The sequence below is a fragment of the Aulonocara stuartgranti genome (genome assembly GCF_965226115.1).
Source record: "Aulonocara stuartgranti genome assembly, chromosome: 1".
NCBI lineage: Eukaryota > Metazoa > Chordata > Actinopteri > Cichliformes > Cichlidae > Aulonocara > Aulonocara stuartgranti.
In genome coordinates this window covers 12068447-12092643 of record NC_138939.1, presented here as the reverse complement: position 1 = coordinate 12092643, position 24197 = coordinate 12068447, and the positions used below count along the sequence as shown (strand labels likewise).

General features: G+C 39.9%; 1 protein-coding gene across 9 annotated transcripts in view; it reads right to left on the bottom strand.

Annotated features, from left to right (window-relative positions):
* The window catches only part of myo5aa (myosin VAa), a 63827-nt gene extending 40544 nt beyond the window's left edge, over positions 1-23283 (bottom strand). For 6 of the 9 annotated variants that reach the window (XM_082526970.1, XM_082526973.1, XM_082526974.1 and 3 more), the window contains exons 1-5: positions 16304-16458; positions 6872-6982; positions 4292-4463; positions 3725-3869; positions 2040-2196 (exon numbers count right to left, since the gene is read on the bottom strand). In XM_082526970.1, coding sequence (XP_082383096.1) covers positions 2040-2196; positions 3725-3869; positions 4292-4463; positions 6872-6982; positions 16304-16336 — 618 coding nt within the window. In that variant the 5' untranslated portion in view covers positions 16337-16458. Of the gene's footprint in view, positions 1-2039; positions 2197-3724; positions 3870-4291; positions 4464-6871; positions 6983-16303; positions 16459-22992 lie in introns of those variants that run through there. The other 3 variants (XM_082526971.1, XM_082526977.1, XM_082526978.1) reach the window with 2 other exon arrangements.
* Between the last annotated feature and the right edge of the window lie 914 nt (positions 23284-24197).

Sequence of the window (24197 nt, the reverse complement as noted above, 5' to 3'; positions counted from 1 at the left end):
AGCACACACATTTTCTAGGTTTTCACAGAGGCGGCTTTTAGAGGCTCTTGCATCTAAACTCTTCTTTTCTTTTGACTGATATTGCTTTTCTTTTTTTACCCCATAACGCCACAATGAGTTGTACCAGGTGTTAATCAGCAGGCAGGTTTTGTTACCTTCTGATAGGAAACAGCTAAGCTGGCTCTATCTGACTGCTGGCGACGTCAGTTCTCTCATCCTAAAGGCTGATGTACAACTTGCACATAAAGACCAAAGTTTCTGTATTATGTTCATCTTACTCTAAAACCAAAACAGTACATCAAGCTCTCAATCAGCCATATTGATGTAAATAGACCATTGAAGCTGCCCAGAGACAAAACAAAGTTAAGAACCAGCTCCGTTAAATGTAGTTAAATTGTGGGTTCTTGTTGAATTAAGGTCAAACACAGTCTTTCACTGCAGACAGAGGGACTTTTATCAGAGCAGGTATTCCAATTTCTGCCTGCATCAGCCAACACGTACAAACACCTCGTTCAAACACTCTCCCTCTGTCACGAACACAAACAAACACACACAGGTTCTGTGAAATCGATGCAACAATCTACTCTGCATCCAGGCTGAAGTGACATCACCGCAGCAAAAGAAGAAAGCTCTCTATTCATTCTGTCAGCCTGTTCCTGATTGGCTGAAGGGGAGAGCAGCAGTGGTCGAGGAGAGTGATGTTAGCAGACGGGTAGGAAAGAACGGATAAGGTGGGGGAAGGGGTGGGTTAAAGGAGTGGCATAAGGGGCAGAAAAGAGCTCTGCAACCTTCCTGGACTTATGAGTTCATGGGAACAAATACACAAACAAGCACACTTAAGGATAAAACCTGTGTTATCACAGCACAGAGCAGCCTGAGGCCACAGTCTGGTGAAGAAACAGAACAAAATAGTGTGTAAAGACGAGTAAGAATGAAAGCAAGGAAGAGGAGAGGCCCTTTTCCACCACAATTTCCACAAGAGGATTTTTCTTTTTTGCGTGACCACAGTGAAAACCTCCCTGACAGGACTTCTGTCTAAGACTTTTTTCAGGGGAGAAAGACGTACCTACTCTGGGAAGTAGCCCAGAAAAACGTTTGGGTGAGGCTTAAAGCTGAAGACAACCATTTAAATTACAAACAGATGAAAAGTAAAAATTGAAATTGGAAAATGATGGCAGCTTTAAACTTACTGTTCAAAGAGAGTGAAAGAGAATGGGACAACAAACGGCTGTGGGTGACCGAGGAAGAAAGTGAATGAACAGTATATAAGAAGTAGTAAATAAGAGAAATAAAACACTATTTTTGTGATTCATATAAAATAGATACAAATCACTAATAAATACACCATATTCATATCTCCACATATACCCAAGGGAAGGTGCTTTTTCTAAATGAAGAGAAGGCTTCTTCCAGTCTGCTGTCAATGCTTGATGTGTGTAAGTGCGGCCATCGCACTGCCCTGAAGCTCTGATGCAGACTGAAAAGAAAAGACAGACGCAGACAGCCGAGATACAACCTGGCTGTTACGTGCGTAAAAACAGCTGTCAGGACTAATTCGCCTAAGCTTCACAGGTCTTCACTGCAGTAGAAACACAGACAGACAACAACAATCTGAAGGAAAATTTTAATCCCTGAGAAAAAAAAAAGTTTTGGAGAGACAAAGATTCGAATAATCTAAACAGGAAAATTCTTGTTATGAAGGGGAAGGAACCTAGCTTCCAACGATAAACTTAAACTTTGTAAGACTGTAGTGCCGAAGCACAACGTGTGTTTTGATCTGTAATTTTAAGTATACAGGTTAGACAAGGTCACGTTTAAGTTATTTAACAAAGTCTAAGTAGTTCTTCTTCCCCATCATCTCCAAGTGCTTGCTCCCAAAGGATCATCTGATCATGGTGTTTATTTTCTTACTATTACAAAGTCCTCACCTTACAAGGTAAAATGCTGTCAAATGACTGGTGTTGTGAACCACCACTATATAAACAAAAGTGAATTTAATTAAATAGAAAACAGGTGAACGATCAGGATCGAGTCCTCACCTCCATGATGGGGTTGGAAGCCAAGACTTTCTCCTCCACATTGGCCTCACTGGCTGAGCCGCTGACCGTAGCAAAGTATCTCATGGCGTATTTGGCTGACACCGTCTTTCCTGCACCAGACTCCCCGCTTACAATAATCGACTGGTTCCTCTCATCCCTGAAATTAAAAAACGAAACAAAACAGCCTTTATAGTTCATGCATAACGATGCTGATAAAGTCCAGTTTGTAGATTACAATATAGTGTTGGGATCATATGGATGTTTTTTTTATGTCACTAAATGAAACGATAACACAGGTCTGCAACCAAATAACTGCACAGGATTTTTTGACTGTTTCAGATTTTTACTCACTGAAACCAGGAAATATTTTTTAAATTCCATTTTTCCAGGTTTTCTTGCAAAACTCATATTTTTAGTTTAATTAAGCATACAATTTCCCTTTTTAAACTGAAATCGGGTATCTTATACTTGAGTCAAAAAAAAACATATCCAATAATGATTTCTCACATTAATTTAATATTTCTAAGAGCAAGAATCAAGTGAAATGAAGCAAAAGTGTGTTCAGAGGAGCATCGAAGAGAAGAAGAAAAGGTTTCACAGACAAAAATAGTAAATGTAGTGTTAAACATAATCACAAAGGAATCGGTTTTTTACTTCTTTGTTCAATTATAAGAAAAATTATGCATAGTTAATTGTAATAAAATACATGACGGAGGGAAATGGAGATCATTTTTGGATTCAGCACCCTAAAAATCATCAAATTTACCAAAAATATCCCATGCAGCTGATTTCTTTTTTGCAGACCAGTGTAATTAAGAGAATGGAAACAGTTGGATGCAAATTGCTACAGCTTTCAGTCCAAATTAAATATAGTTTCATAATTAAAAGTGTGACACACACAATTTCAGGAGCCAGATAGGAAGTGTCACATGCTATCATCATCAATACTTTTTCAGCCTGCTGACAGAACAAGCATCGCAGGTCTGTACACTTTAATGTATCTGCAGGTCACTTTCCTTGTTCTATGCATGAGACATAATCCTTACATACTGCTACTTCCTAAGGCATCACCTTTCTTCTGTAGTTCCAGTTGCAGATCCTACTCCACCTCCAGCCACCGTTTATCCTTTTTGCAGGCTTTAAGGGAAGTTTAATTTCACTCTGATTTGAGTTTACATACATTTAGTTTCACTTCAATCAGTCTCAAACATATTGCATCAGTTAGGACTCTGAAGCTTTGTGCAAATTTCACTTGAATAAGAACTTGAATAGAATACTAACCTACAGACTTACCCTAGTTTACAATAAACATATGATTATTTAATGATTATAATATAAAGAGGATTGCAACCATGAGATAGTGGACATGTTTGTGGCTGCTGCCTCTGGCCCTCCTTCACTGCCCTGTGGTCTGAGAAAACTTAGTGCAACATCCTGTCAATATTCAATGTGTTAATGATATGAGCCCCCACCAGGAGAGTGCAAAGATCTACTAGTTGGCTCCTGCAGAGAGTCTTTGTGGGCTACGCATGTGATTAAAATAAGAGAGGGAGAGTCAGTGAGACCACCGTGTGGCTATTTCTGGCTCCGCTTTGACCTACAAACTCTAATGAGAGAGGCAGGGCTGAGCAACAGGGAGACTTCAACCAAGCCTGCTCAGGTAACACACACATGCTCAGACAAACCTGGCCATCTGCTTGTAAGCTTCCTCTGCTACAGCGAAGATATGTGGGTCCATGTCGCCCATGTTCTGACCGCTGTAGGCGTTGATGATATCTGTTCCATAGATGGGCAGCGTCTCGTACGGGTTAATGGCCACAAGCACGATTCCTACGACGCGAGGAGAAAAAAAAACGGAAGAATGAGCTGAACAGCAGCAAGACCACATAAAGAGGAATTATGCTGTTATGATGATAAATGATTAATATAGTTAATTATCTTTTTATCTCATGTGAACTGAATTTGTCTTACAATAATAGCAAACATGTCTTGAGTTTATCAGTGAGGATAATGGAATAAAGTAGCTAAAATGCTGAAGGCAGACAAAGCTTGTTTATTTAAATTAATAAATCTTCCATTATTAAGGTGATTAAAATAAGCTGAGAAATAAAGCTTATATTACTTTCAGCTTTAAAAAGGAACTCTGTGACAATTCAATATTTATCCCTTCAATGACACCATTACTTAACGCTGTAATTTTAAACTTGCAAACATACAGTCTGGCATCTTTGATAGACGAAGCACCTGCTTACCGCAGTAAGTGTAGATAAGCTTCGAGTCGATGAAGCGGACTTTGAGGTTGTGCAGCACTGCTGGCTCGTGGAGGTAGCTGAGCGCTGTGAGGTCATTCTCGCCCACCAAAATGTCAGGATTTCGCAGGTAAGGCAGGTTTTTTGTCTTAGGGTCCAGCTTGTGCTCAATGTTCTGAGGACGACCACAAGAACAGGACTTAATCAAGAAACAGCACATTATTCAAAATATGGCACAACAAGGTATTCGTTTTATTAAAAGATGGTGGATTGGTACAAAATCCTGGGTTAAAATATTAAAATGAGACTTTAGATTTGTTAGAACTTGCAGAAAAACATTCACCCATCTTCTACTCGTCACCAAGGTCCAGGTCACAGGGGCAGTGATGCCCAAACCTACTTCTCTCCAGCTACCATTTCCACCTGTTATGGAGGGATACCGCAATGTTTCCAGCCCAGCAGAGCTGCAACATCCCTCCAGTGTGTCCTGGGTCTGCCCAGAGGTCTCCTCCCGGTTGGACATGACCCAAACAACTCACCCGGGAGGAATCCTAGTCAGATGCCTGAACCACTTCGACTGGCTTCTTTTGATGTGGAGGTATGTCAGCTCTACCCTGTCTCACCAATGACTCGTCAAAAGCTTGTCATCCAAACTCTGAGTCCAGACAACCTCATTTGGACGTCTGGGTTCAGTTAAAAAAACGAAGACACAAATATTCGACTAGGACTAAAAAAAAATGAAGGGACTCGAGCGATATAAGCTATATTACAAGATTTACAGCACTTAAATGTGCTGTTTCTAACCATAATAAGGAACTACCAGCCAAGTAGATTATGTGGTTCTATACAATACAATGTCACCATTAAACTCACTATGCCCACTGATCAAATGATGAGAAGAGAACATGTTTTTTAACCCACTGCTAAAAGGAGAAAAGATCTGCTTTGCTAACATCAAACTAAATTAAGTCCTGCAATAAAATCCACTCAGAGATTTTATCTTTAAACTGTTTCCATGCTGCTGTTTTCTGTCTGGGGCTTTCTGAAGAGATCAGATCATTTATATAACCACTAACAGAGGTCCACGCTAACAGGGTATTTGAACACTATTTCATATCCACGTTCTCAGAAATGTCATGAGACAGGCTACTGATTTCCCACCGCTCAAAGCTTGAGAGTATAAATGTTGTTTTCATTTTCGCTCCCCTCTTTCTGTGTGAAAGCTTCTGCTGCTCGCTCCTTTTATATCTTTGTGAGATGGATGTACTGTATTTCAGATACTTGTCTGATAAGGATATTTGGTTCGGTAAGAGGAAATCTTCAGGAAAACAATATCAAGATTGAGACAGATTAGCTACATCTTTCACAGAATAATTGAGTTATTATGATCAGCAGAGGTCATCTAACACACATGAGCATATTGCACCAAAGCTGTATAACTATTCAATTTAATCAAAATCAGAATTCTTATCATTTTGCATATTTTAATTGCTTTTTGGAAGAAAAAAAAAATTAGTTTCGGTTTGAGTGGATTTGCTCATTTAATTTTTTGGGGTTTTTTTTGAAAATGCTTTGTTTTAGTGTCGACTTTAGTCTTGTTAATTAGTTAATTTGGAGGGTATACGGAGGGTAGGTGACTCAAAAACAACAACATCTGCCTCATCAGACAGAAGACGTCTTCTATACATTTATCTTATTTTTATATTTTTTCTAAGTCTGGTTTTGAATTGAGTTATTTCATTTTACTGAAAGAGGTTTTTGCACCTATTTTCATTTTTAATTTATTTTTACTCAGCTATAGTAACCTTGGCTAACCTGGATTGTTACTACTTTTATGGCAGCGTAAAGCCCAGGGATAGGTAGTTTGTGACATTTAGCTTGAACAAAAAGGAAAAAACCTCATGAACCTCCCTCCATCTGACCTTTACTGACACCCAAAATCTGTTGATTGTTCTTTGGCACTTTTCAACAAATTAAATTTTAAATGTTTGAAGTTTTAGCGATATTAAGCAGCTGAGAAGCTAAACAGAACAAAACCTTTATCCTATTCTTCATGCCCATCATAAAAACAACAAATTTTGGAGCATCTTTTGGATGAATGATGCTTCATCTCCACAGACTTGGAGAATCGATACTAAGATGTGTTGAAGCTGTTCTGATAGGAAGCAGAGGCTCAACACACTCGAGACACTTTATGTTGGTGTTTCTTTCGATTTGTTAATAGTCTGTGTTTTTAAATATGACTGCATAAATCTTAAATCACTACGGGCAATATAGTAAATGGTTCAGCCACTATCAGGCATTCATTTAAATGAGTGCCTCGTGGTAAGGAATAGCTTCATGCTGGTAGCTGTTTTTATTCTAAGCCAACAAATTAAATGTACTGAGATACATTAAAAATGCTCCACGGGGCATCTTTGCTTCTGCTACATCTCATTAGTGGTTATTGGTTTTATCATTAGTGCTCTCCATAAAGGAATCCTGCAGAGAGACAGAAAAACCAAGAGAAAGAAGAGGGGGGGAAAAACAAAGAGGAAGAGGCTGTTTCTTCCCCCACCCTGCTCCTCTTCTTATCATCCTCACCTTTCCATCTTCCAGCATGAGCTGCAGGGAGACATCTCCACTTTTGTAGTCCTTGGTGAGCTCAGCAGACTTCCACACCTCCTCTACATCAGGTATCCAAACCCGAGCACACTGAGACACAGAAAAACACACACAAAAAACAAAAACAGATAAAGTTAGAAACCAGACATGTTATTTCACATCAGGTACACAATAAAGTGCTTTAATACTTGCATAAAAACTGCAGAGATGCTGCTGCGTTTATAGTATTAAACACAGGACCGTTTCTATGGACATCCAAATTTCTATCGTTTTCCCAGCCATGATTTTTAAATGAAATTATCCATCCATCCATCTATCACAGGGTCGCCGGGGGGTGCTGGAGCCTATCCCAGCTATTGTAGGGCAAGAGGTGGGGTACACCCTGGACAGGTGGCCTGTCTGTCACAGGGCTAACACAGAGAGACAGACAACTATTTACACTCACATTCATACCTATGGGCCATTTCTATGTGTAATTTAAAAAGAAACAAACAAACAAAAACAACCCATGCTTTCTGCCCTTTTTACAAAATAAGGTTTTTTCTCCTCCCTGGAAGTTATACACATATAACCATCTTCGCTGTTGCAGAATTCTTCCATAAATTTGAACTCCCGATTCACTGAGTGACATATCTCCCCTTTTCTCACATCTCTGGATAAACCCACTCCACCTGATGCTCCATGCCAACACAAATCACTTAGGTTTCCTTCTGCTCAATTCAAATGGAGGAGGACAACAGGACAGTTTTACTAAAACGCCTCCTTTTTAATATATCCAATATATCCTTTTAATATCCGTGACCTCAGAGAAAACACTGGGTTCTGTGTTTCACAGTCATGAGAACTCAGCTCCTAATGGTCAGTTAAGTTATAGAAACAAACAACTGAACAAACACTAGCTTATACTGACTAAAGAAAGCAGCAGTGGATCTTGCATGATAAGAACTTCAAACCCACAAACACACAGGCATCACCAGAAAAGTGTTTCAGGCCTTACATACATGTGACCGGAGGCAATCAGCTGATCACAGAAATGTGAGAATACAGTGATGGACGCTGCCGGTCACATGGCTGAAGAGACTAGCTTATAAATGGTGACGCATGCCCACACTTATGCAAGGAAGCCCAACTGTACAGGAGTCAGCTGGAGAACCATGCAGCATATTTAACATTACAAAAGGGGAAAAATGAACAGGAATAACTTTTAATACAGAAATATTAAAAGTGCCAATTTTTTCCAGAGCATCTAATGAGCACATGACAATAAAAATCCTTGTTGAACTTTCAGGAACGCTCTCAGGCCTAAAGGATTTTTTTTAACCTTCATTACGTAAACTGCTCATGACGATTTCACAGAAGCAAAAGACAAAGACCTCACTGTAGAGGAGCATAACGGGAGAATAAGTGGTTAATTTTGTCTGCTGCTTCACTACCGATCATCTGAATCATGACCTCATAGTCACACAAATCCTCATGAACCCTCCCTTCATAGTGCATGAGAGTGGTGGGGGTGAAATGGCAGCTTTAGCAGAGAAACTGTTGAGTCTTAATATTTTAGAGCCTTGTGAACCAATTAGGGGTTTTTTCACCTGTAAAAAAGTGCTGATTCTCATTCCAGCCCCGTCACAATTGTCTGCAAACCACCTCAGGTGCACTGGTAAGTTTTGGTAAAGACAGAGCTGACTGTGAAAACAAAACTATTGGTTTATCGGTCGATCCAAGTCCTCCCCTCATACCCCATGGTCCCAAGCTTGGGTAGTGACCAAAAGAATGAGATTGCCAGGGAGAGGGAGCCTGCCATCGCTGCTGAGAATGCTGCCCCATGGCCCAGACACAGAAAGGGATAGATGATGGATGGAAGCTCTATCAAGTCCTCAGGTTATGCACATTATTCCTATCTCTCTCTCTTTTGGTGCAGAAACACTAAACACTGTGACCTGTATATTTAGGCTATGTATAGTGTGGCACTTAAGAAAAATGAGAATGGCACTTAGAAATGAGCGAGCATCTTTGTAAGTTAGAGGATGAAGAAAATTTGAAAAAAAGAAAAAGATATGCATGGAACACAGTAAATAGGGAATATTTAAGGTGTGTAAAAATAGGATACTATCACATTAAAACGAATAGAGTTGTGTTCCCAAGAGGTTAAAAACTAAAACTCTTAAAAGTCAACTCTTCCATTGAAGCAGTGTTGTTACCCAAACTGCCAGGTTTTGGCATCCATATAAAAGGGAACCAGTGCAGGACACAAAATTACTGGGATGAAGTTAGAACTTGTATAGGTGGCCTACGAGGTTAAACCACCAATGGCACCTACCAATGATTGGCAGATTCAGCCCAGAATCCCCCAGGTGGAAATTACTAGGGCTGTCCTGAATACCATCTTTTAAATGTCTGAGTTAATAATGATAATAAATAGGAAATATTTAAAGCTTTGCCCAACTAAGGGGGTAGCAGGGTCAAATTTGATGACGGCAATGTTGTCTGACAATGTGCTACACTTGGAGAGAAAGGCAGAGGCAACACAATGTCACACAGGGAGTGCACAACTCTGTCTGGGTGCTGCTGCTTGCTGAATGGTAGAGAGGAAGTTATGCGTTACCTCAGAGTGACCCACAAGTCCCAAAGGTTTTTCACAAGAAGCCCATTTGAAAGAGGAAAAAAAAACAAAAATACAAAAAAAACAAAAAAAACAAAAACGGGACTAATTAGCCGCAATAAAGTGAACAGATCAATTTTTAACATTCGTTACAGTCTCAGAAATTACAGTTCTCATGTGGACTGGTTCTCCAAACAGCACCAAGCCTGGATATGCAGCAGCAATCTATTAGTAGAAAAGAAGTATATAAATGCTTTTGTGACAGTGGATCCAAAGTTGGATTTTTAAAGGCCTGCAAATGACCATTTAAAGTCTGCAAAATGCACAACAGCTACTTCTACAGTAGCCTTCTACAGCCTTATAGTCCCCGTGTTGTGACATTTTAAAGTTGGATATCTTTTGCATTTCTGTACTGCAATTACTCACCAGCACCTACTTTATAGCAATACCAGCATGTCTTAGATAAGCCAGTACTAGCTGATAAATCTACAAATATGAGCTAATTTATGTATCACACAATAAGTGTTATGTTTGTTGTATTCAGTATGTTTGAAGACAATGAGAGACGGAGAAACTGCACATCTATGCGTCTGTGCCGAGTTACACATGAAACAGCAGCTAAAAGGAAGAAGCTCTCACACACCACCCAAATGATCAAACCACAGGATTCAACCACATTACTGTCTGACACCGATGCTCGCTATCATCTGCAGCATCAAACATCCTGCCTTATCTCTCATAAGAGACACTTTGTTATTTGAATTCCAGTGGATTTACAGTAATTTTATTCAAAATTAAATAAATAGATAACTCTCTACAAGAGAACAGAACAATTTTAGTAAAAGTGACATTCTTTTGGGATGGCTGCTGAGATCATTTTTAGAGAGGCTGCTGGTAAATTCTGCTACGTCGCTTCAGATGAGCCACTTTTAATGTTCATTACTGGAAAAAAATCAGACATGATCAAATGCATGTTTTCTTAAATGAAAGCATGAAATAGAGCAACATTCATCGACATGCCAATGGCCCCTACCAAGCTTTCTCCAGACATTTTGATCCAGTTTATTTACACAATCACAACAACAGTGGCCTCAAAACCTTTATACTGCAAGGTAAAGACTATAAAAAGAAACCTCTGGCTCACGGAGAGGCAACCATCTGCCTAAGACAAGTATAAACACCACTCTGCAAGGCAAAAACTTATCAAACAGCATGTTTGACTGAGCGGCACAAAACTCCTAAAACAAGAAAGAAGGTAGATTTAAATGAAACGTCCTTTTTAAGCTTTTACTCATGAAGGTTTAGGTTCTTTTCATGTTTATATTGGTGTTTTCTCTCCGTTTAGTCTTCTCAAAGCAGCACAGGCTGTACAATCATGTTAAAGATTGTGATCTTAATATTACAGGTCAGGTTATTGGCATAGCTGCTGGAAAACTGGCCTTACTCTACCAGCCCGTACAGCAGAAACTGTTCCTCCATGCTCAGCTCATGTAAACGCATAAAAAGCTTTCCACCATTTTCCTTCCAACTTCAGAGAGATTTTGCTTTGTGCCAGATAACGACCACCATCATTAACTCATGGTCGATATGTTTGGTTGTGGCTTTAAAGTTGGCAGCTGTAACTTTCTTGTGAGGAAAGTTTGTTGGAATAAAAAGTGGGAATAAAAAGAGGGCATACTGCATAGGCTGGATCTCGGGAGGATAGTGTATGTAAGTTTTCTATCAGCCAAACAGAATATTTTAAAAAAAAGGAGGAAATGATGAAAAGTTTTTCAGTATGGACTAGTTTTATTCTAGAAAATAAACAAGGGCTTGTTGAACCCATAACCTTTGTATTTTCTCTTATTGAAGTCTTTTTTTCTTATCAAAAATATTAATCCAAGAAAAACAGAGTCCAGTGCCCCCGGTACAGATAAGAATCAAAGTTTTTCAGTAACATCCACCCAACACTGTCCTTTGATAATTAGCTGTATTCAATGAGCAGGATTTGAATGAGAATGTAATTTACGCATTTCTTTTTTTCTGTGTCACTTGCAAAACTATATCTCACTGCATACTCTGGTAACAAATAACAGAGCAACAATACGTTGGCTCTATAGTGAGTTCCTCATCCAGTGAACAGACTCAAACTGCCTCATCTCCTCTGCAGCCTTGGTGAGTTTGGCGTACCTGTACATAAACCAGTTGTTCACCTGATTAAATTTCTGGTTAAAGTGATCCTCCAGCGTAAAAGTGGATCTTCAGATGACCCAAACAAAGGCTACCGTTTCCAGCTGCAGTCCATGAGTGTGGAGTTGGAGCCTGTTCAACTGCAGTATGAGAAACTCTCTGCAGAGTCTATTTGGTTCGCAGCAACTGAAATTTCAAAGTAGGAGCGAAGGGATTTTCCACTGGCATGGCAATCACAGATAAATAAGACACAAAACACTCATAAGTGGTTGTTAATATATATGATTTCTATACACATAAAGCTACTTAAAAGGAATTAAGAGAGACAGATTGGATGGAATTATAAGCAGGTGAATATAGGCTTTTACCATCTTCCTCCTCATTCCAACATGTCATCACTCCCTGTGTTAGACCATCCCAGCAGCCAGCCTCATGGCAACAAAGAGGCAGAAAGAACGAGAAGGAGGAGGAGAAGAGGAGGAGGATGGAGACTAAAAATAGCAACAGCAAGTTCTGAGCATCATCACACCTCACAGAGGCAAAGCTGCACACTTTCTGATCCTGGTAATTGTCACAAAAAGCACACACACACACACACACACAGAGCACTTGTTTCACACACCACTAGGTGTGAGGCACGATTATCCTGAATTAGTTAACACTGAAATATGCTCCCAATTTGCACATTAGCAGACATACATGGAGGGGGAAAGGAAAGACAGCACTGTAGTACAGCTGCAGAGGTAATGAATCATATTTATAGTCCAACAAATTCCCCTGGGTTCGGAAATAGAGGAGAGATGTAGGTTGAAACCACGCAGTCTCTCTCACACACTCGCAATCACACACAGAAACTGACAGACATCTACATGTTTCAAGGACATCATCGTCCACAGTGAAAAAGAAGCTGGAAAAGAATAGCATCTAAATGCTGGAGAGAAAAATGTGATGAGTCGGGGTGCAGCGACTGTCTGCCTCAAAGACAGACAGAGAGACACGGGTGGATGGTGGAAGGGATGGATGGAGGCTGGTTAGGCTAGGCTGGTGTCTTCTGGGGTGGCAGACAATGAGGGGAGGCATGACAATAAAGGAGCAAAGACGTCAGAGCATGTGTGACATCAGCAATCATGTGACTACAGTGTCTCTACTTTCCCCCCACATGCTGAATGCAAGACACGTCCATGCAGCACATGCTTGGTCGCAGCAAAGCAAGGATGAAATGTTTTCTGTGTGGCGATTTAAAATGTGTTCACTCCTAAAGAGAAAACAACATCTCTTATCAATATCACAGTATAACCAGCACATAAACATTGCAGCATTAACTTCCATTTGTCCCTCATTGTTGTTCTAATTTGAAACTAATCCTGGCGTATCCAGTTTATTTTCTTACAGTTCAGGAAAAGACAGAGTCACTGACTTGTTTATTAAAACAGTTTAAAGGGAACATATTGTGCTCGATTCCAGATCCATTGAGCATAATACGTCCATACACTGATCTGGCGGTCATTCTTTGACTGTCAGTGAATCAAAATAAAATCAAATAAGCAGCAAATTGCCGTGAAATAGATTCTCGTGAATTTGGAGGCAGCAAAATGACCTCCACTGGCGGTTTATTCCCCTGACCCTTGGCATGCAGGAAGATTTTCCATGTATACAAATGTAAGTATGAAATATGAAGGGAACACTTTTTTTAGACATAACACCTTTTTCTAAAATGAACCTTCCCCATTTTAAGCGCTCTCTGAAAATAATAAATCAAGCTAGTACAAGTGGAGCTATGGAGGGTCTACTCTGAGCTCCTCCTAAATGACTGAGGCCTTATATCTAAGAGTGAGCAAAGCCCACCCAGGGTGGAGCGCCCACTCCAAGATGGGAATGAGTTGCTACCCCAAGTGGAAGAGGACACTTCTCTGGAAGTATCTCAGGGTCAACTTTATTTTAATTACTTTTGTTTTTAAATAGATTTGTAGTATAGGTTTCATTGAATACCACATGGACTACTAGAGCAGCTTTGCATGACTTCATGGATGAAAGTAACATATTTATCTCATACTATGTCTTGGTGCAGCTTCTTATATCGTCTGCCATCTAAAAGATGTTGCTTTAGCTCTCTTCCCTGCTCCAAACATTGATGATTGGCTCATAAACCAACAATTTAGCTGACACTATATATACTTTATATATACGGGGGGGAGAGCATAGCAGATGCTCCAGCTGTTTCATATTGGCTACATTCAGAAGACAATGATTTAAAAGAAGAAATCCTGTATTTTAGTTCTTTTTAAGGGTCAAATAGCACAATCTTGGGATTGGGTTTGTGTAACGCATTTTTAATCTCAAAAATGATTTCTTCCTGTACTTAAGGTTTTCAGTACACAGTAGGGGTCAGCAGGTCAATTAACAGAAGGGAAAGGTCTTGAAGTTGCAAGTTGAGCTGATGCTAATCCTGGTTTAATTGAGACAAAGGATCAGGAACTGATTAGGCTACCTCTGGCTTAACACCAGCTAATCGTATTTCACTCAATTACACCGCAACTTCTTTACATGACGGCCAAAGTTTGTGCTCTTAGCATCTAAAAATCAACAAATGAAAGAAGTAAGAAACTACTGAGATGAAGATTAAACCTCTTCCACCAAACACTGTGGAGCCATTGTGGTACCTTTTGAATATGACAGAACTGATGTTATCACAGAAGACCTGCAGACGTCCTGAAAGTCATTTCAGCTTTAACTCTTCCGTATTCGACTGCAACGCCTCTCTGTATTAAATAATTTCTGCTAATGCAGAAACTGGAGGTGTACTGGAGGTTTTCAATGTCACAGAGATCAGGAAGCTGGGAGTGTGTAAAGCGCAACGTTTTGGGGTTGCAAGGATGTGGCGATGGGGCGGGGCATCCATCAGAAGTGTTTACTCTCTGCTCAGAGTCAACAACAGATTAAAGAGATGCAAATACAGAGCTCTGAGCTTTCGCTCTAGAAGTGGGCACCTTTTGGCCTACTGCAAGTCTCTTTTCCCCACTTATAACTCACCTTCTCATAAAGTGAGAGCCTGCATGGCTGGGTTTGTCCTCTTCAGTAAAGTGATACATTTACTGCATACTGCAGTTGCAGGCAGAAATATTAAGGAGCCATAGACTTGCTAAGGTAACACAAGCCTACTTCTTTATCTATCTATGGATCAATCATGCTTATCATGAGAGGTTCACCCCTAACTGCCTATTTGGAGCCAGGAAAAATCCCTTCATGATTTATACTTTTTTCCCATGCAAATGTAACTGAAAATCTATTGATTTTTGTGATATTTACAATTTTCCAAATGACTGTATTTCTCTGGGTATTTGGTTTTTGGGTGTAATCTACCTGCTACAAAAAGAGCAAAAAACTTCAAAACTATATTTCAGATTCTCATAATTTTCATTTCAGAAGGATTATGGCTGAACAACCTGAAACATCAAACACGCAGCTAAACTGTCTTCAAATAAAATATCTATTCCTCGGTCTAGTGACTGAGACAAGGTTGTTCTTTTGACCGAACAGAGGAGCAAAAGGAATTTAGACAAGTACACTGCACCTCATAAAAGTAAGTCAAGCGGAAATGGATGAAAACCTTAATATATTTTGTAGCACAGACTGGCAAAGGCGACCTTCCAGACAGCCGCAGCGGTATGCGAAAAAGTGTTTTGCTCACATATTCTCAGTAAAGCAGTCAATGGAGACTGCAGAAACCTCATCACATGATACCACTCATGTGAGAATCTGCTGTTTTTCTGCTCAGCTGGGCAGACACAGCATGACGCCAAGATTTAGAGAGATTTCAGCGCTGTTGGAGAGCTTGGTAGGAAGGAACCTTGATTGTCTGCGCTCCCAACTAGACCATTGGCACAACTAGCGTGCCAATCGTCTACTGACTGCCCAAGATCTCTTACTAAGAGGCTGTGACGCTGATCAGCATCTAATCACATTAGTTTGGCCAGTGCTGACTCTTGGCATAGTGTAGGAGTAGTGTTGTTTGCCTCTTTGCACTATATAAGAGCAGAGAATGGGACCCACAATTGTCCTCTCTTATATTTACAACACCATAACACACCAACAGAGTAAGTGGAAGACAGTTCCAGCTGTTATTTAAAATAGTCAATAAAAAGCAAATAAATCTATGTGATAGCAATGACAGTGCTAGATAAGTTATCCAGAAGAACATATTGCTGGTCCATCCAACCAACAAAGTTGTACTGAAGCCTGCAAAGCCAGATGTGCATCCAAAACAGGCAGGAAAAACTACAAGCTACTTCCACTGATTCAATTTCGTCAAACCATAACAAAGATGTTGCTGTTACTCTGATAACAAAACTCAGCACAGGCTAAAATCTGATTTGTTGCTAAGTGGAAGTTATTACTGTCCTTCTGATTTCAGTGACATAACCATTTCAAAGGGCGTGTCAGGATTGGGGCTCCACAGCCACCATTACAGAGGCAATGTAATAAAACCAAATTCAAAATCACAGCATAGAAAGGTTCTTTATATGACATAAAGAGAAACACCAGTTTATCATTAAAAGCATCCATCTCCTTAAAAAATAATGACACAACTATTTAATCAAGAGGGGAGGAATTTCTTTAAAGCTTAAAAAGGAGCAAAAACTTACTTTCAGAAACATATACTCCAACTCCCGGTTCATTTTGACTGTTGAGCGAGCTTCTAGCTCATGCTGTGACTCTGATGGTTTTGTGGATGCCTCCAGCCACACGCGCCACAAGACCAGACACTAACTGATCGAGCAGTGAGCTCCAAAGCTCGCTGGCAGATGAAATCTTCCCATTGTGTCTGCAGACACAAGCGGCGTTCAACGACGTTCCCCAAACTTCCTTGCCTCGTGGCAGACGACTGGCCTTCCCAGCTGTCTGTCAACAAAAATCTCAGCTTCCTTCATTGATCACATGATCTACGAGGCAGACGGCGAGTAAACAGGACCGTCTCACAAGCCGCTCTGAAAAACAACTGCAGGCCGGGAGCTGCAAAGATGAAAACTGAACCTGGATGATACATGAAGGGAGCTAGCCTATTCAAGGAACGTAATATCTTCCCGTAAAGCAATATTGAAATTCTGTAATTATTTATTTCTTTTACCATTGAATTCTGGTCATTATTTATGCTTTCTGGTCAAAATCAGATGATACATCAACACAGTCACATTAAAAGGACTCGCTATTTTACTCACGAACATTCAGCCATAGAATACTTCCATGTATCTTGGTTTGGATTGCAATGACCTCATGCATGAACGAGTACAACATGATTGCGCAATTACTTTAACCAGGTCATGGCAGTAACTGAATGCACATGCTCTCAATTACAGATAAAGGGGAAAAAATAAACCCATGACGTTGAATAATATAAAACCTGCCACCTGACGAGTTGGAAAAACACCTACAGATCTGACTATTCGTGAAGTTTTTTTAAATCAAACTGGGTTTCGTAACACGAGCATGCTAACGTATCATTAAAAATGTCACATTTAATAGGGGTGGCAATTACACTAACTCACGACAGACTGCGATACAATACTACCACTATAGTATCACAATGGTATTGCAGTACTGTGAATAACTGAAACAGAAAGTCATCTGCATCAATGTTAAACTGGAGTCCAACATATCACTTTAGGTTCTCAGTAAACTGTGGGCCACCTGTTTGCAGCTAAAGTGTGCATAATGACAAACACACTAAACTGCAAGCTAACATGGTGGCTAATACACAGCTGCACAAAAAAGCAGCCAAAACTAAAGGTTGTGGCGCTGTCTTGTTTTGTTGTTATTGTTGTTTTTATTTGCAGGCAACTCTATGCAAGAAATTAGTGTTTTAAACAGGTGAACTTTTTTTTTTTTCTAATATCCTGTACAATCACTGACTTGCCATGTTCAGACCACTGAAACAGGCTAGAGCAAAATGAAGGTACCGATATTCTGTCGAACTAACATCTGCAGCGTGTTTGCTAGTTATAATTCTCCATAGATTGACAAAAATGTAATAAACATATGTAAGAAATAAAGACTTTGATACCAAGTTTAGGTCAGTTCAGGCTAATGCCATAAGGGTTAGGGATATCAGCATATCAAGCTACAATATGCAAACTAATGGTTTTCTTTCCACTAAATTAATTAATTCTTAGACTTGAGGTCATAAAATAATATTTTCAAAAAAGGTTTGTCCACATTTTAGGTCTCTTAGGTAGTCTGCGTCTTGATACCAGAATAAATGAGACAAAATGATCATTCAGTTATGGCAGAAGTGCAACAATGCACGGCTGTCAATGGGTTGAAAAGGTCAGACATGCTGGCAACACCCCAACCAGTGATGTAACAGCAGGTGTTTTCCCTTCCATCATCTGCTCCTGACTACTCTCACTGTGTGACTTCACTAACTAGCACGTGGCCATATGTGCAGCTTGCTCAACAGGTTATCTCGTATCATACAGCTCTCATTTTCGCTGAAACAACCTGCAGCTCTTTGAGCTTAGGACCCATGTCAATTGAGACAGTGAGAATTTTTAGAGGTGAGACAAGCTGGACAATCACAAAAACAATACAGAGAATAAAAATATGACATTTTTTAAGTACCTTTCCACTGCAGCAATGCTGGGTAGGTCTGACGTGCCCTATAATAAATATTATAATAGAAATAAGAAGAATATTTATGTTAAATATCCTTTTTAAAGCCAGCCTTCCAAAAACCCTTACAAAAACATTCAGTGTAAACAATATTTCAGACTCGAAGGATAAATTACAATTAAAATATCAATATAAAATTTAAAAACCAGCCACTACAAGTCTTGAGTTCAACAACAACAATATAATTAAGTGTGACTCAACAGTTAAGATTAAAAATCTATAATAAGTAATCTAAAAATGTAAAAATTGGGAAATTGATTTTCTTTTTAAATGACATAAATCCTTAACAGTGATTTAAATGTAACAATTCTGCAACTATTTTGACAAATGAAAAAAAATTATACCAACTGCTGGAACTGAGACATTATTGTTCATTCTTGTTGTTTACATTGTTGATCATTTTGCTTTTAGCATAGGTTTAACCAATCAGCGTCAAGCCCCACACAGCAGCTTTTCAGGGCCGATCAGATATACCTACTGCGAAACAAGTACTGTGTTCTGATATGTCCCTGAAGAACGGGCAGTTCCTGCAGTTTGACACACTACCTTAAAGCTCGCTGCAAGTTCCTACAGTAGAAAACATTTACATTTTAACTGACACTTGAATTATGAACCCGCAGCCCTTTGCTGTACGTCTTCCCCCACTTTCATATTGTCATTGCTTCACTATCCAAAAAAATTATCTTAGAAAAGAACAAAAGCATAAATAAATACTGTGCTGTAATTAATATACAATATGCAGACTAATTTGAGCGTTGTGAAAACCTCATGTGGGAATAATTTTCTAATCAGCTACAGAGAGATCTTTTTGTAACCGCCTCATAGTATAATCACATATTTTAGTGCCTGTGTGAGATACCATAATCAACCAAGAAATAATAGCAGTAATGACCTAACCTACTATTAGCATGCCTATCTTTTCCTCCGTTTTTGCAACTTAACCTTTACTATGTTTTACTATTAAAGGAAAAACTGGATCTTACGCTGGATCATTCAACGAGCCCATATAAACACAACTTAGAAAGACTTTGTGTTGTATTACACTGACCTTTTTACATGACTTTCTTTTGTATTTTATTTAGATTGTTCCTTACTGAGTGCTTTTTTTTAAATTTTGCTTATTGAGCTTCTTATTGCATTATATGCAACAATGCATGGTAAGAAAAGTCTAACCATGTTCAGCTCTCTAACACGGCGAATCATGAAGCTGTTTCAGTGCGGCTGGAACACGTTCGTTTTCTTTTCAATTCTGATCTTCACTGGTTTGTTGGTTTGTTTGTTTAAATATGAAAACTACCCAGCATCTCAGCTCAAAGTGCATGACACCCTTCTTGCTCTCAGCAGAGAACTTCAATCTTCAGTTCACTTCACTGTTGCAAACTTAGCAACTTTGCAAAAAAAAAAATCTATGGCACTCTTGCTTTAGCTGGGAAAGAGCCACACCTCCTCCTGTAAAGTCCAGTGGCTGTATAGGTACACTGCTTGTAACTTTCTGAGTAATCGTAGCAGAGCTGATATTTTTAACTTTCTTTATGATATTCTCAGACGCCCCCTTCTTGCTCAACTGCTCACTCTTGGTCACCTCAGCTCAAAAAAAAAAAAAAAAAAAAAAAAAAAGCTATGCGGGGTAGCCCTAGTTCTGAGTTTAGTTTTACAAATCAATGTTGAGTCTAGCTATTTTAAAAACACAGCACATGTGCCTGTTATAGTGCAGCAAACACTCAGCTGTATGACACTCAAGTGTATTTTTGAAGCTTCAGTTGTGCGGTAAAAGGCCTTTTCAGCTCTGAGTCATCTTTTTAAGGTCCAGCTTGCTTTCCTCTCCACGAGAGCGCCCTCTCTTTGCTTCTCTTTCCCTCTTACTAGTTTTGATCTTGATCCGTTTTATATTGTTGGTCCGAGTTACAAACAAAACCCAAACAAAACAAAACACAGACTAGAGTCTTAAAGCAAAGAACTTCACCCCTGAGTCACCTCTCTTTAAACAGGCAGTCAGGTCACGCAGGAGACAAACACAGATTGCTGGTGTGTGTGTGTGTGTGAGTGTGGATGTTTGTGATAACATATGCACAGTAAGCGCCTATAAGGCTGACTCGTGTGCACAGAGGGCAGACTGTTTCCCGCCCCTGTGCTGGAAAAGCAAATCACATAGAGAGTCCTCCTAAAATACACTGTGCCATTCAAAGCTGAAACGAACTCTTGTCAGCAGCCATGCAAGCACATACGACCAAACACTCACCTGCATTTAAAGCCATTTCACCGCTTTAACAGATTTTTATGGAAACAGGCAGCTCAGTCGATGCATGGCTATAAGCCATATCCTGCTGGCAGAGGAAGCAAACTCAGCAGCATCTATTGGTAGCTGGTTGTAATCGAACACCTAAGTGCTATTTAAGCAGAATCCATGCATCTTAATGTGTATTTTTTTCTATCCCAGCAGAACCCTTAATTAATAATCTGCCAGTCAATTTCTCTGTTAATCACTTTATTGTTTAAAAAACAAAATTAGAAAAGGAAAGGTGACATCTTTAATCCCTGTCCAGATATAAAGTGATTCGCTTTTTGCATATGACTTTTAGCCCACTGGTTGTCATTGGGAACATTCCAGGCTTTATAGGTAGCCCTCTAAAGCCGCAGACACACTCTAGAGATTGTTCAAGAAATCTCTAGCAACCTGAAATCCTCATGACCTCTAGGAAAGTGCTAAATGACAGAAATTCAAAGTGGTTTCCTGAGTTTCTCACTTAAAAGATGGAAAAAAATTAGAGTTTAAAGTTTAGATCCATCCCTTCTGAATCAACGATGGTTATTTCAAGCTGCTAAAATTCATTTACATTCCTGGTTTCTGGTCGCCATATCGCTGCTCATCTTTTCCTGTGTGGACATCCTTTAACACTCTTTCCCTTTTGCAAAAGCCTGATCATGTTAATTCACAATCTCAAGAAAATGCAGTAAATTGTGACAATTCTGAAGGATGTCTGCAAAGACGTATTTTGCTCTTCCTTATTTTCTTCTATGTATTGATACTTTTGAATGGTGGTGCTCTTCCTAAAAGTTGTTTCTATGAGCCCAAAGCTCAGGTTTCAGACAGTTTTTTTCTATTCTTTGCTCTGTCGGATGTCAGTAAGCGAATTCAGGCACATAGCTCTAAGCTAAAAGCACAGAAGCTCCACCCACCTGCCATTCAAACCTTCTGTTTGTGAGGGGCAGCCAATTAGAAGAAAGATGGCTTAAAGGAAAAAATGAAGGGAGCTAAAAAAGTTAATTCTGACACTGGATGAACTGAAGGGCTGAACAAAGGCTCACTACAAGATCAATGGGGATTATTTTAAATCATGCAAAGCTACTCTAATACAATCCAAGTCTACGATAAGGAACAATAGGTGCACAAAATTCAAACATGATCAAGTCTAACCAGCAAAAGTTGACATTAAATAGGATCTAATCAATGCAGAGAAGTGTCATTCTTTCCAGATGATTTCCCATCAGTGCTTTAGCTCTACATGCAGCAATTAACACATGCCTTTTTAACTGATTCTAGAAAAACAGCCCTGAGGATACTTCAGTGTCCTTTTGGTGACCAAAGGTTTAAAACTGTCTCCTCCTTGGAGCTTTGTTTAGGTAACAGAGACTGCAAAAAGGTCCAGAGATTCACTTAAAAGAAGAGTTTAGTCCAGGTTTGAAATCATTGCACCGTCTTTGTACCACAAACGTTATTCACACTAAAGACACCAGCTGTCAAAGTAGGGGGATGGGTGACTCATCTCCCCTCCCTCTCCCTCACACAAGCACACACACCACTTTCTTGCATCTCTGCCTCACATTTACAACCACCAACACGTAAAAGCAAAACAACAGCATGACCTTGAGAGTTAAAAGTGCAACACAGGCCTCTTTCTAGCAGCAGCAGTATCATGGTGTCTTCAGGGACTATTTGGGTCTGCACAGCCACACCGAGGCTTCAGGGCCTTTGAGCATCCTGGATGCTGAGGGGAAGGATGCTAAAGTGTCCGGATGCGGCGGTCTTTATGTGCATGAGCCAAGAGTACATAAAGAAAGGGCTCATACAACTGAGCCAAGAAGCTAAATCCAAAATAATCTCTGACATTAAAATATGTCGATGCAAAGGTTTGAGCTAAAGCTTAAATAACAGGGTTTAAAGCCGAAAAAGCAGAGCCTCCATGTTGGCTGGCACCGCCTTTGCATCATCCTAGCCCCCTGGCTTCCAGAGAGTAAAATTAAAATATGAACGTAAAAAATAATATATGTGTTTTTCTCTTTGGAGATCCAATGGCAAAGTAAATCTTTTGGAAGATGTTTCTGCACGCAAAGGAGGACTATGAAGGGAGGAGGAAGAGGCGAGGAAACGACTCTGTGCTGCATCTGTCAGCTGCACCCATTTCAGCTGTTCATCCAAGGTTACATGTAAACACCTAAACACGAGATTTAAGCGGTTTCAACCCCGTTTTCATTCATTTGCAGCCGCGGACACAGAGCCTGCACATTCCCCGAGGTGCAAAAATCAAACTTTCAGCGTTTTGTTCGTCGGGCGAACAAAACGCTATAAAGCTATTTTTCCTAGAGGGTGAAGCCACGATTCGGACATTTATTTAGCGGACCGGCTACAAAAAGCAGGCACCTACACAAAGCTACACACTCGCGTTACCTTTGTGTACAGCTCCTCCGACGCTGCCATGACGGTCACTCGCTATGTCCTTCCTCCAATCTGGGCTGAAAGTCCGGCAGGTCTCCGCGCTGCTCGGGGCTCAGCGTGTGTTTTCATGTAGCGGGAAAGCAAAGCGTTTGTTGCCACGGAGACTCAGGGGGAAGACGTGCCTCTTATCGCCATGATAACCCAACAGGCTCCAGGCTGCCGAGGTTTCGCTGTCTCTCACTTTGCATTCTGGGTATGATGATGGATAAAATGATTCAGCCAAACGGAGGAAAACTGCTGCCGCGTGGGAAACGGCGCCCCCTAATGGTCAAGGCTTTATACTACACATAAAGGAACGCAGGAAAGAAAAGGAAAGGAAACACTCGAATAATTTGCACAATGCAGAACTCCAGTTTCTTTTTTAAAATAATGTTTTTTATTGCATCTCGTGGTGTATGACGTTTTGAGCACACCAGCTCTTCATCAGACAATGAAACACAGGACAGAGCCACGTTAAATCACCTGTGATAGTTCACAAGACCAATGGCAATAATATCCAGTCAGAATCACGACTTATATAGGACAGATAACTGATAAATAATCTACATGTAGTGTGTACTACCCTAGCGTGAGTCAGAAAAATCAGTGCCTAAGAAGACAAGTAAGGAAACAGTAAGTGATCTCTCCACACACCCAGCAGCCAACATCAGGGATATATATAATATAATGGCATTGATGCAATTGGTTAGGCAGATATAAAACCTACTCATGTTCAGTGCATTTATTGCATCCAGCAATGCAGGCACCTCTTTGAGTTTTCATACACTTGGTGACAATGCCTCCTTAATGGTATATATTTGTGTTTCATTTTCATAATTGTATATACATATAGCAAAAACCTTAGGTGACATATTCTGGTTAACTAAGTGAGTCATATATTATTTGTGAATTGTCGATGTAAAAACCCACCTAGGGGACAAGGACTGGAAATTAAAAATAGTTGTATCTTTACAGCACGTCACTGTCAAGGTCTGTATTGTGTCATTGTTAAATTGCATTGTCCCTATTAAAATAATTTTGATCATAATGATGATTAAAAAAACATTCTCTGTCAGTAAAATACATTTTCTGCAGTGACTGTGATGTATAATGCTAACCACACAAGGTGGCTGTTGTGCCACTCACTCTGTTGATGTGATAAAACCCGCTGTGCACAC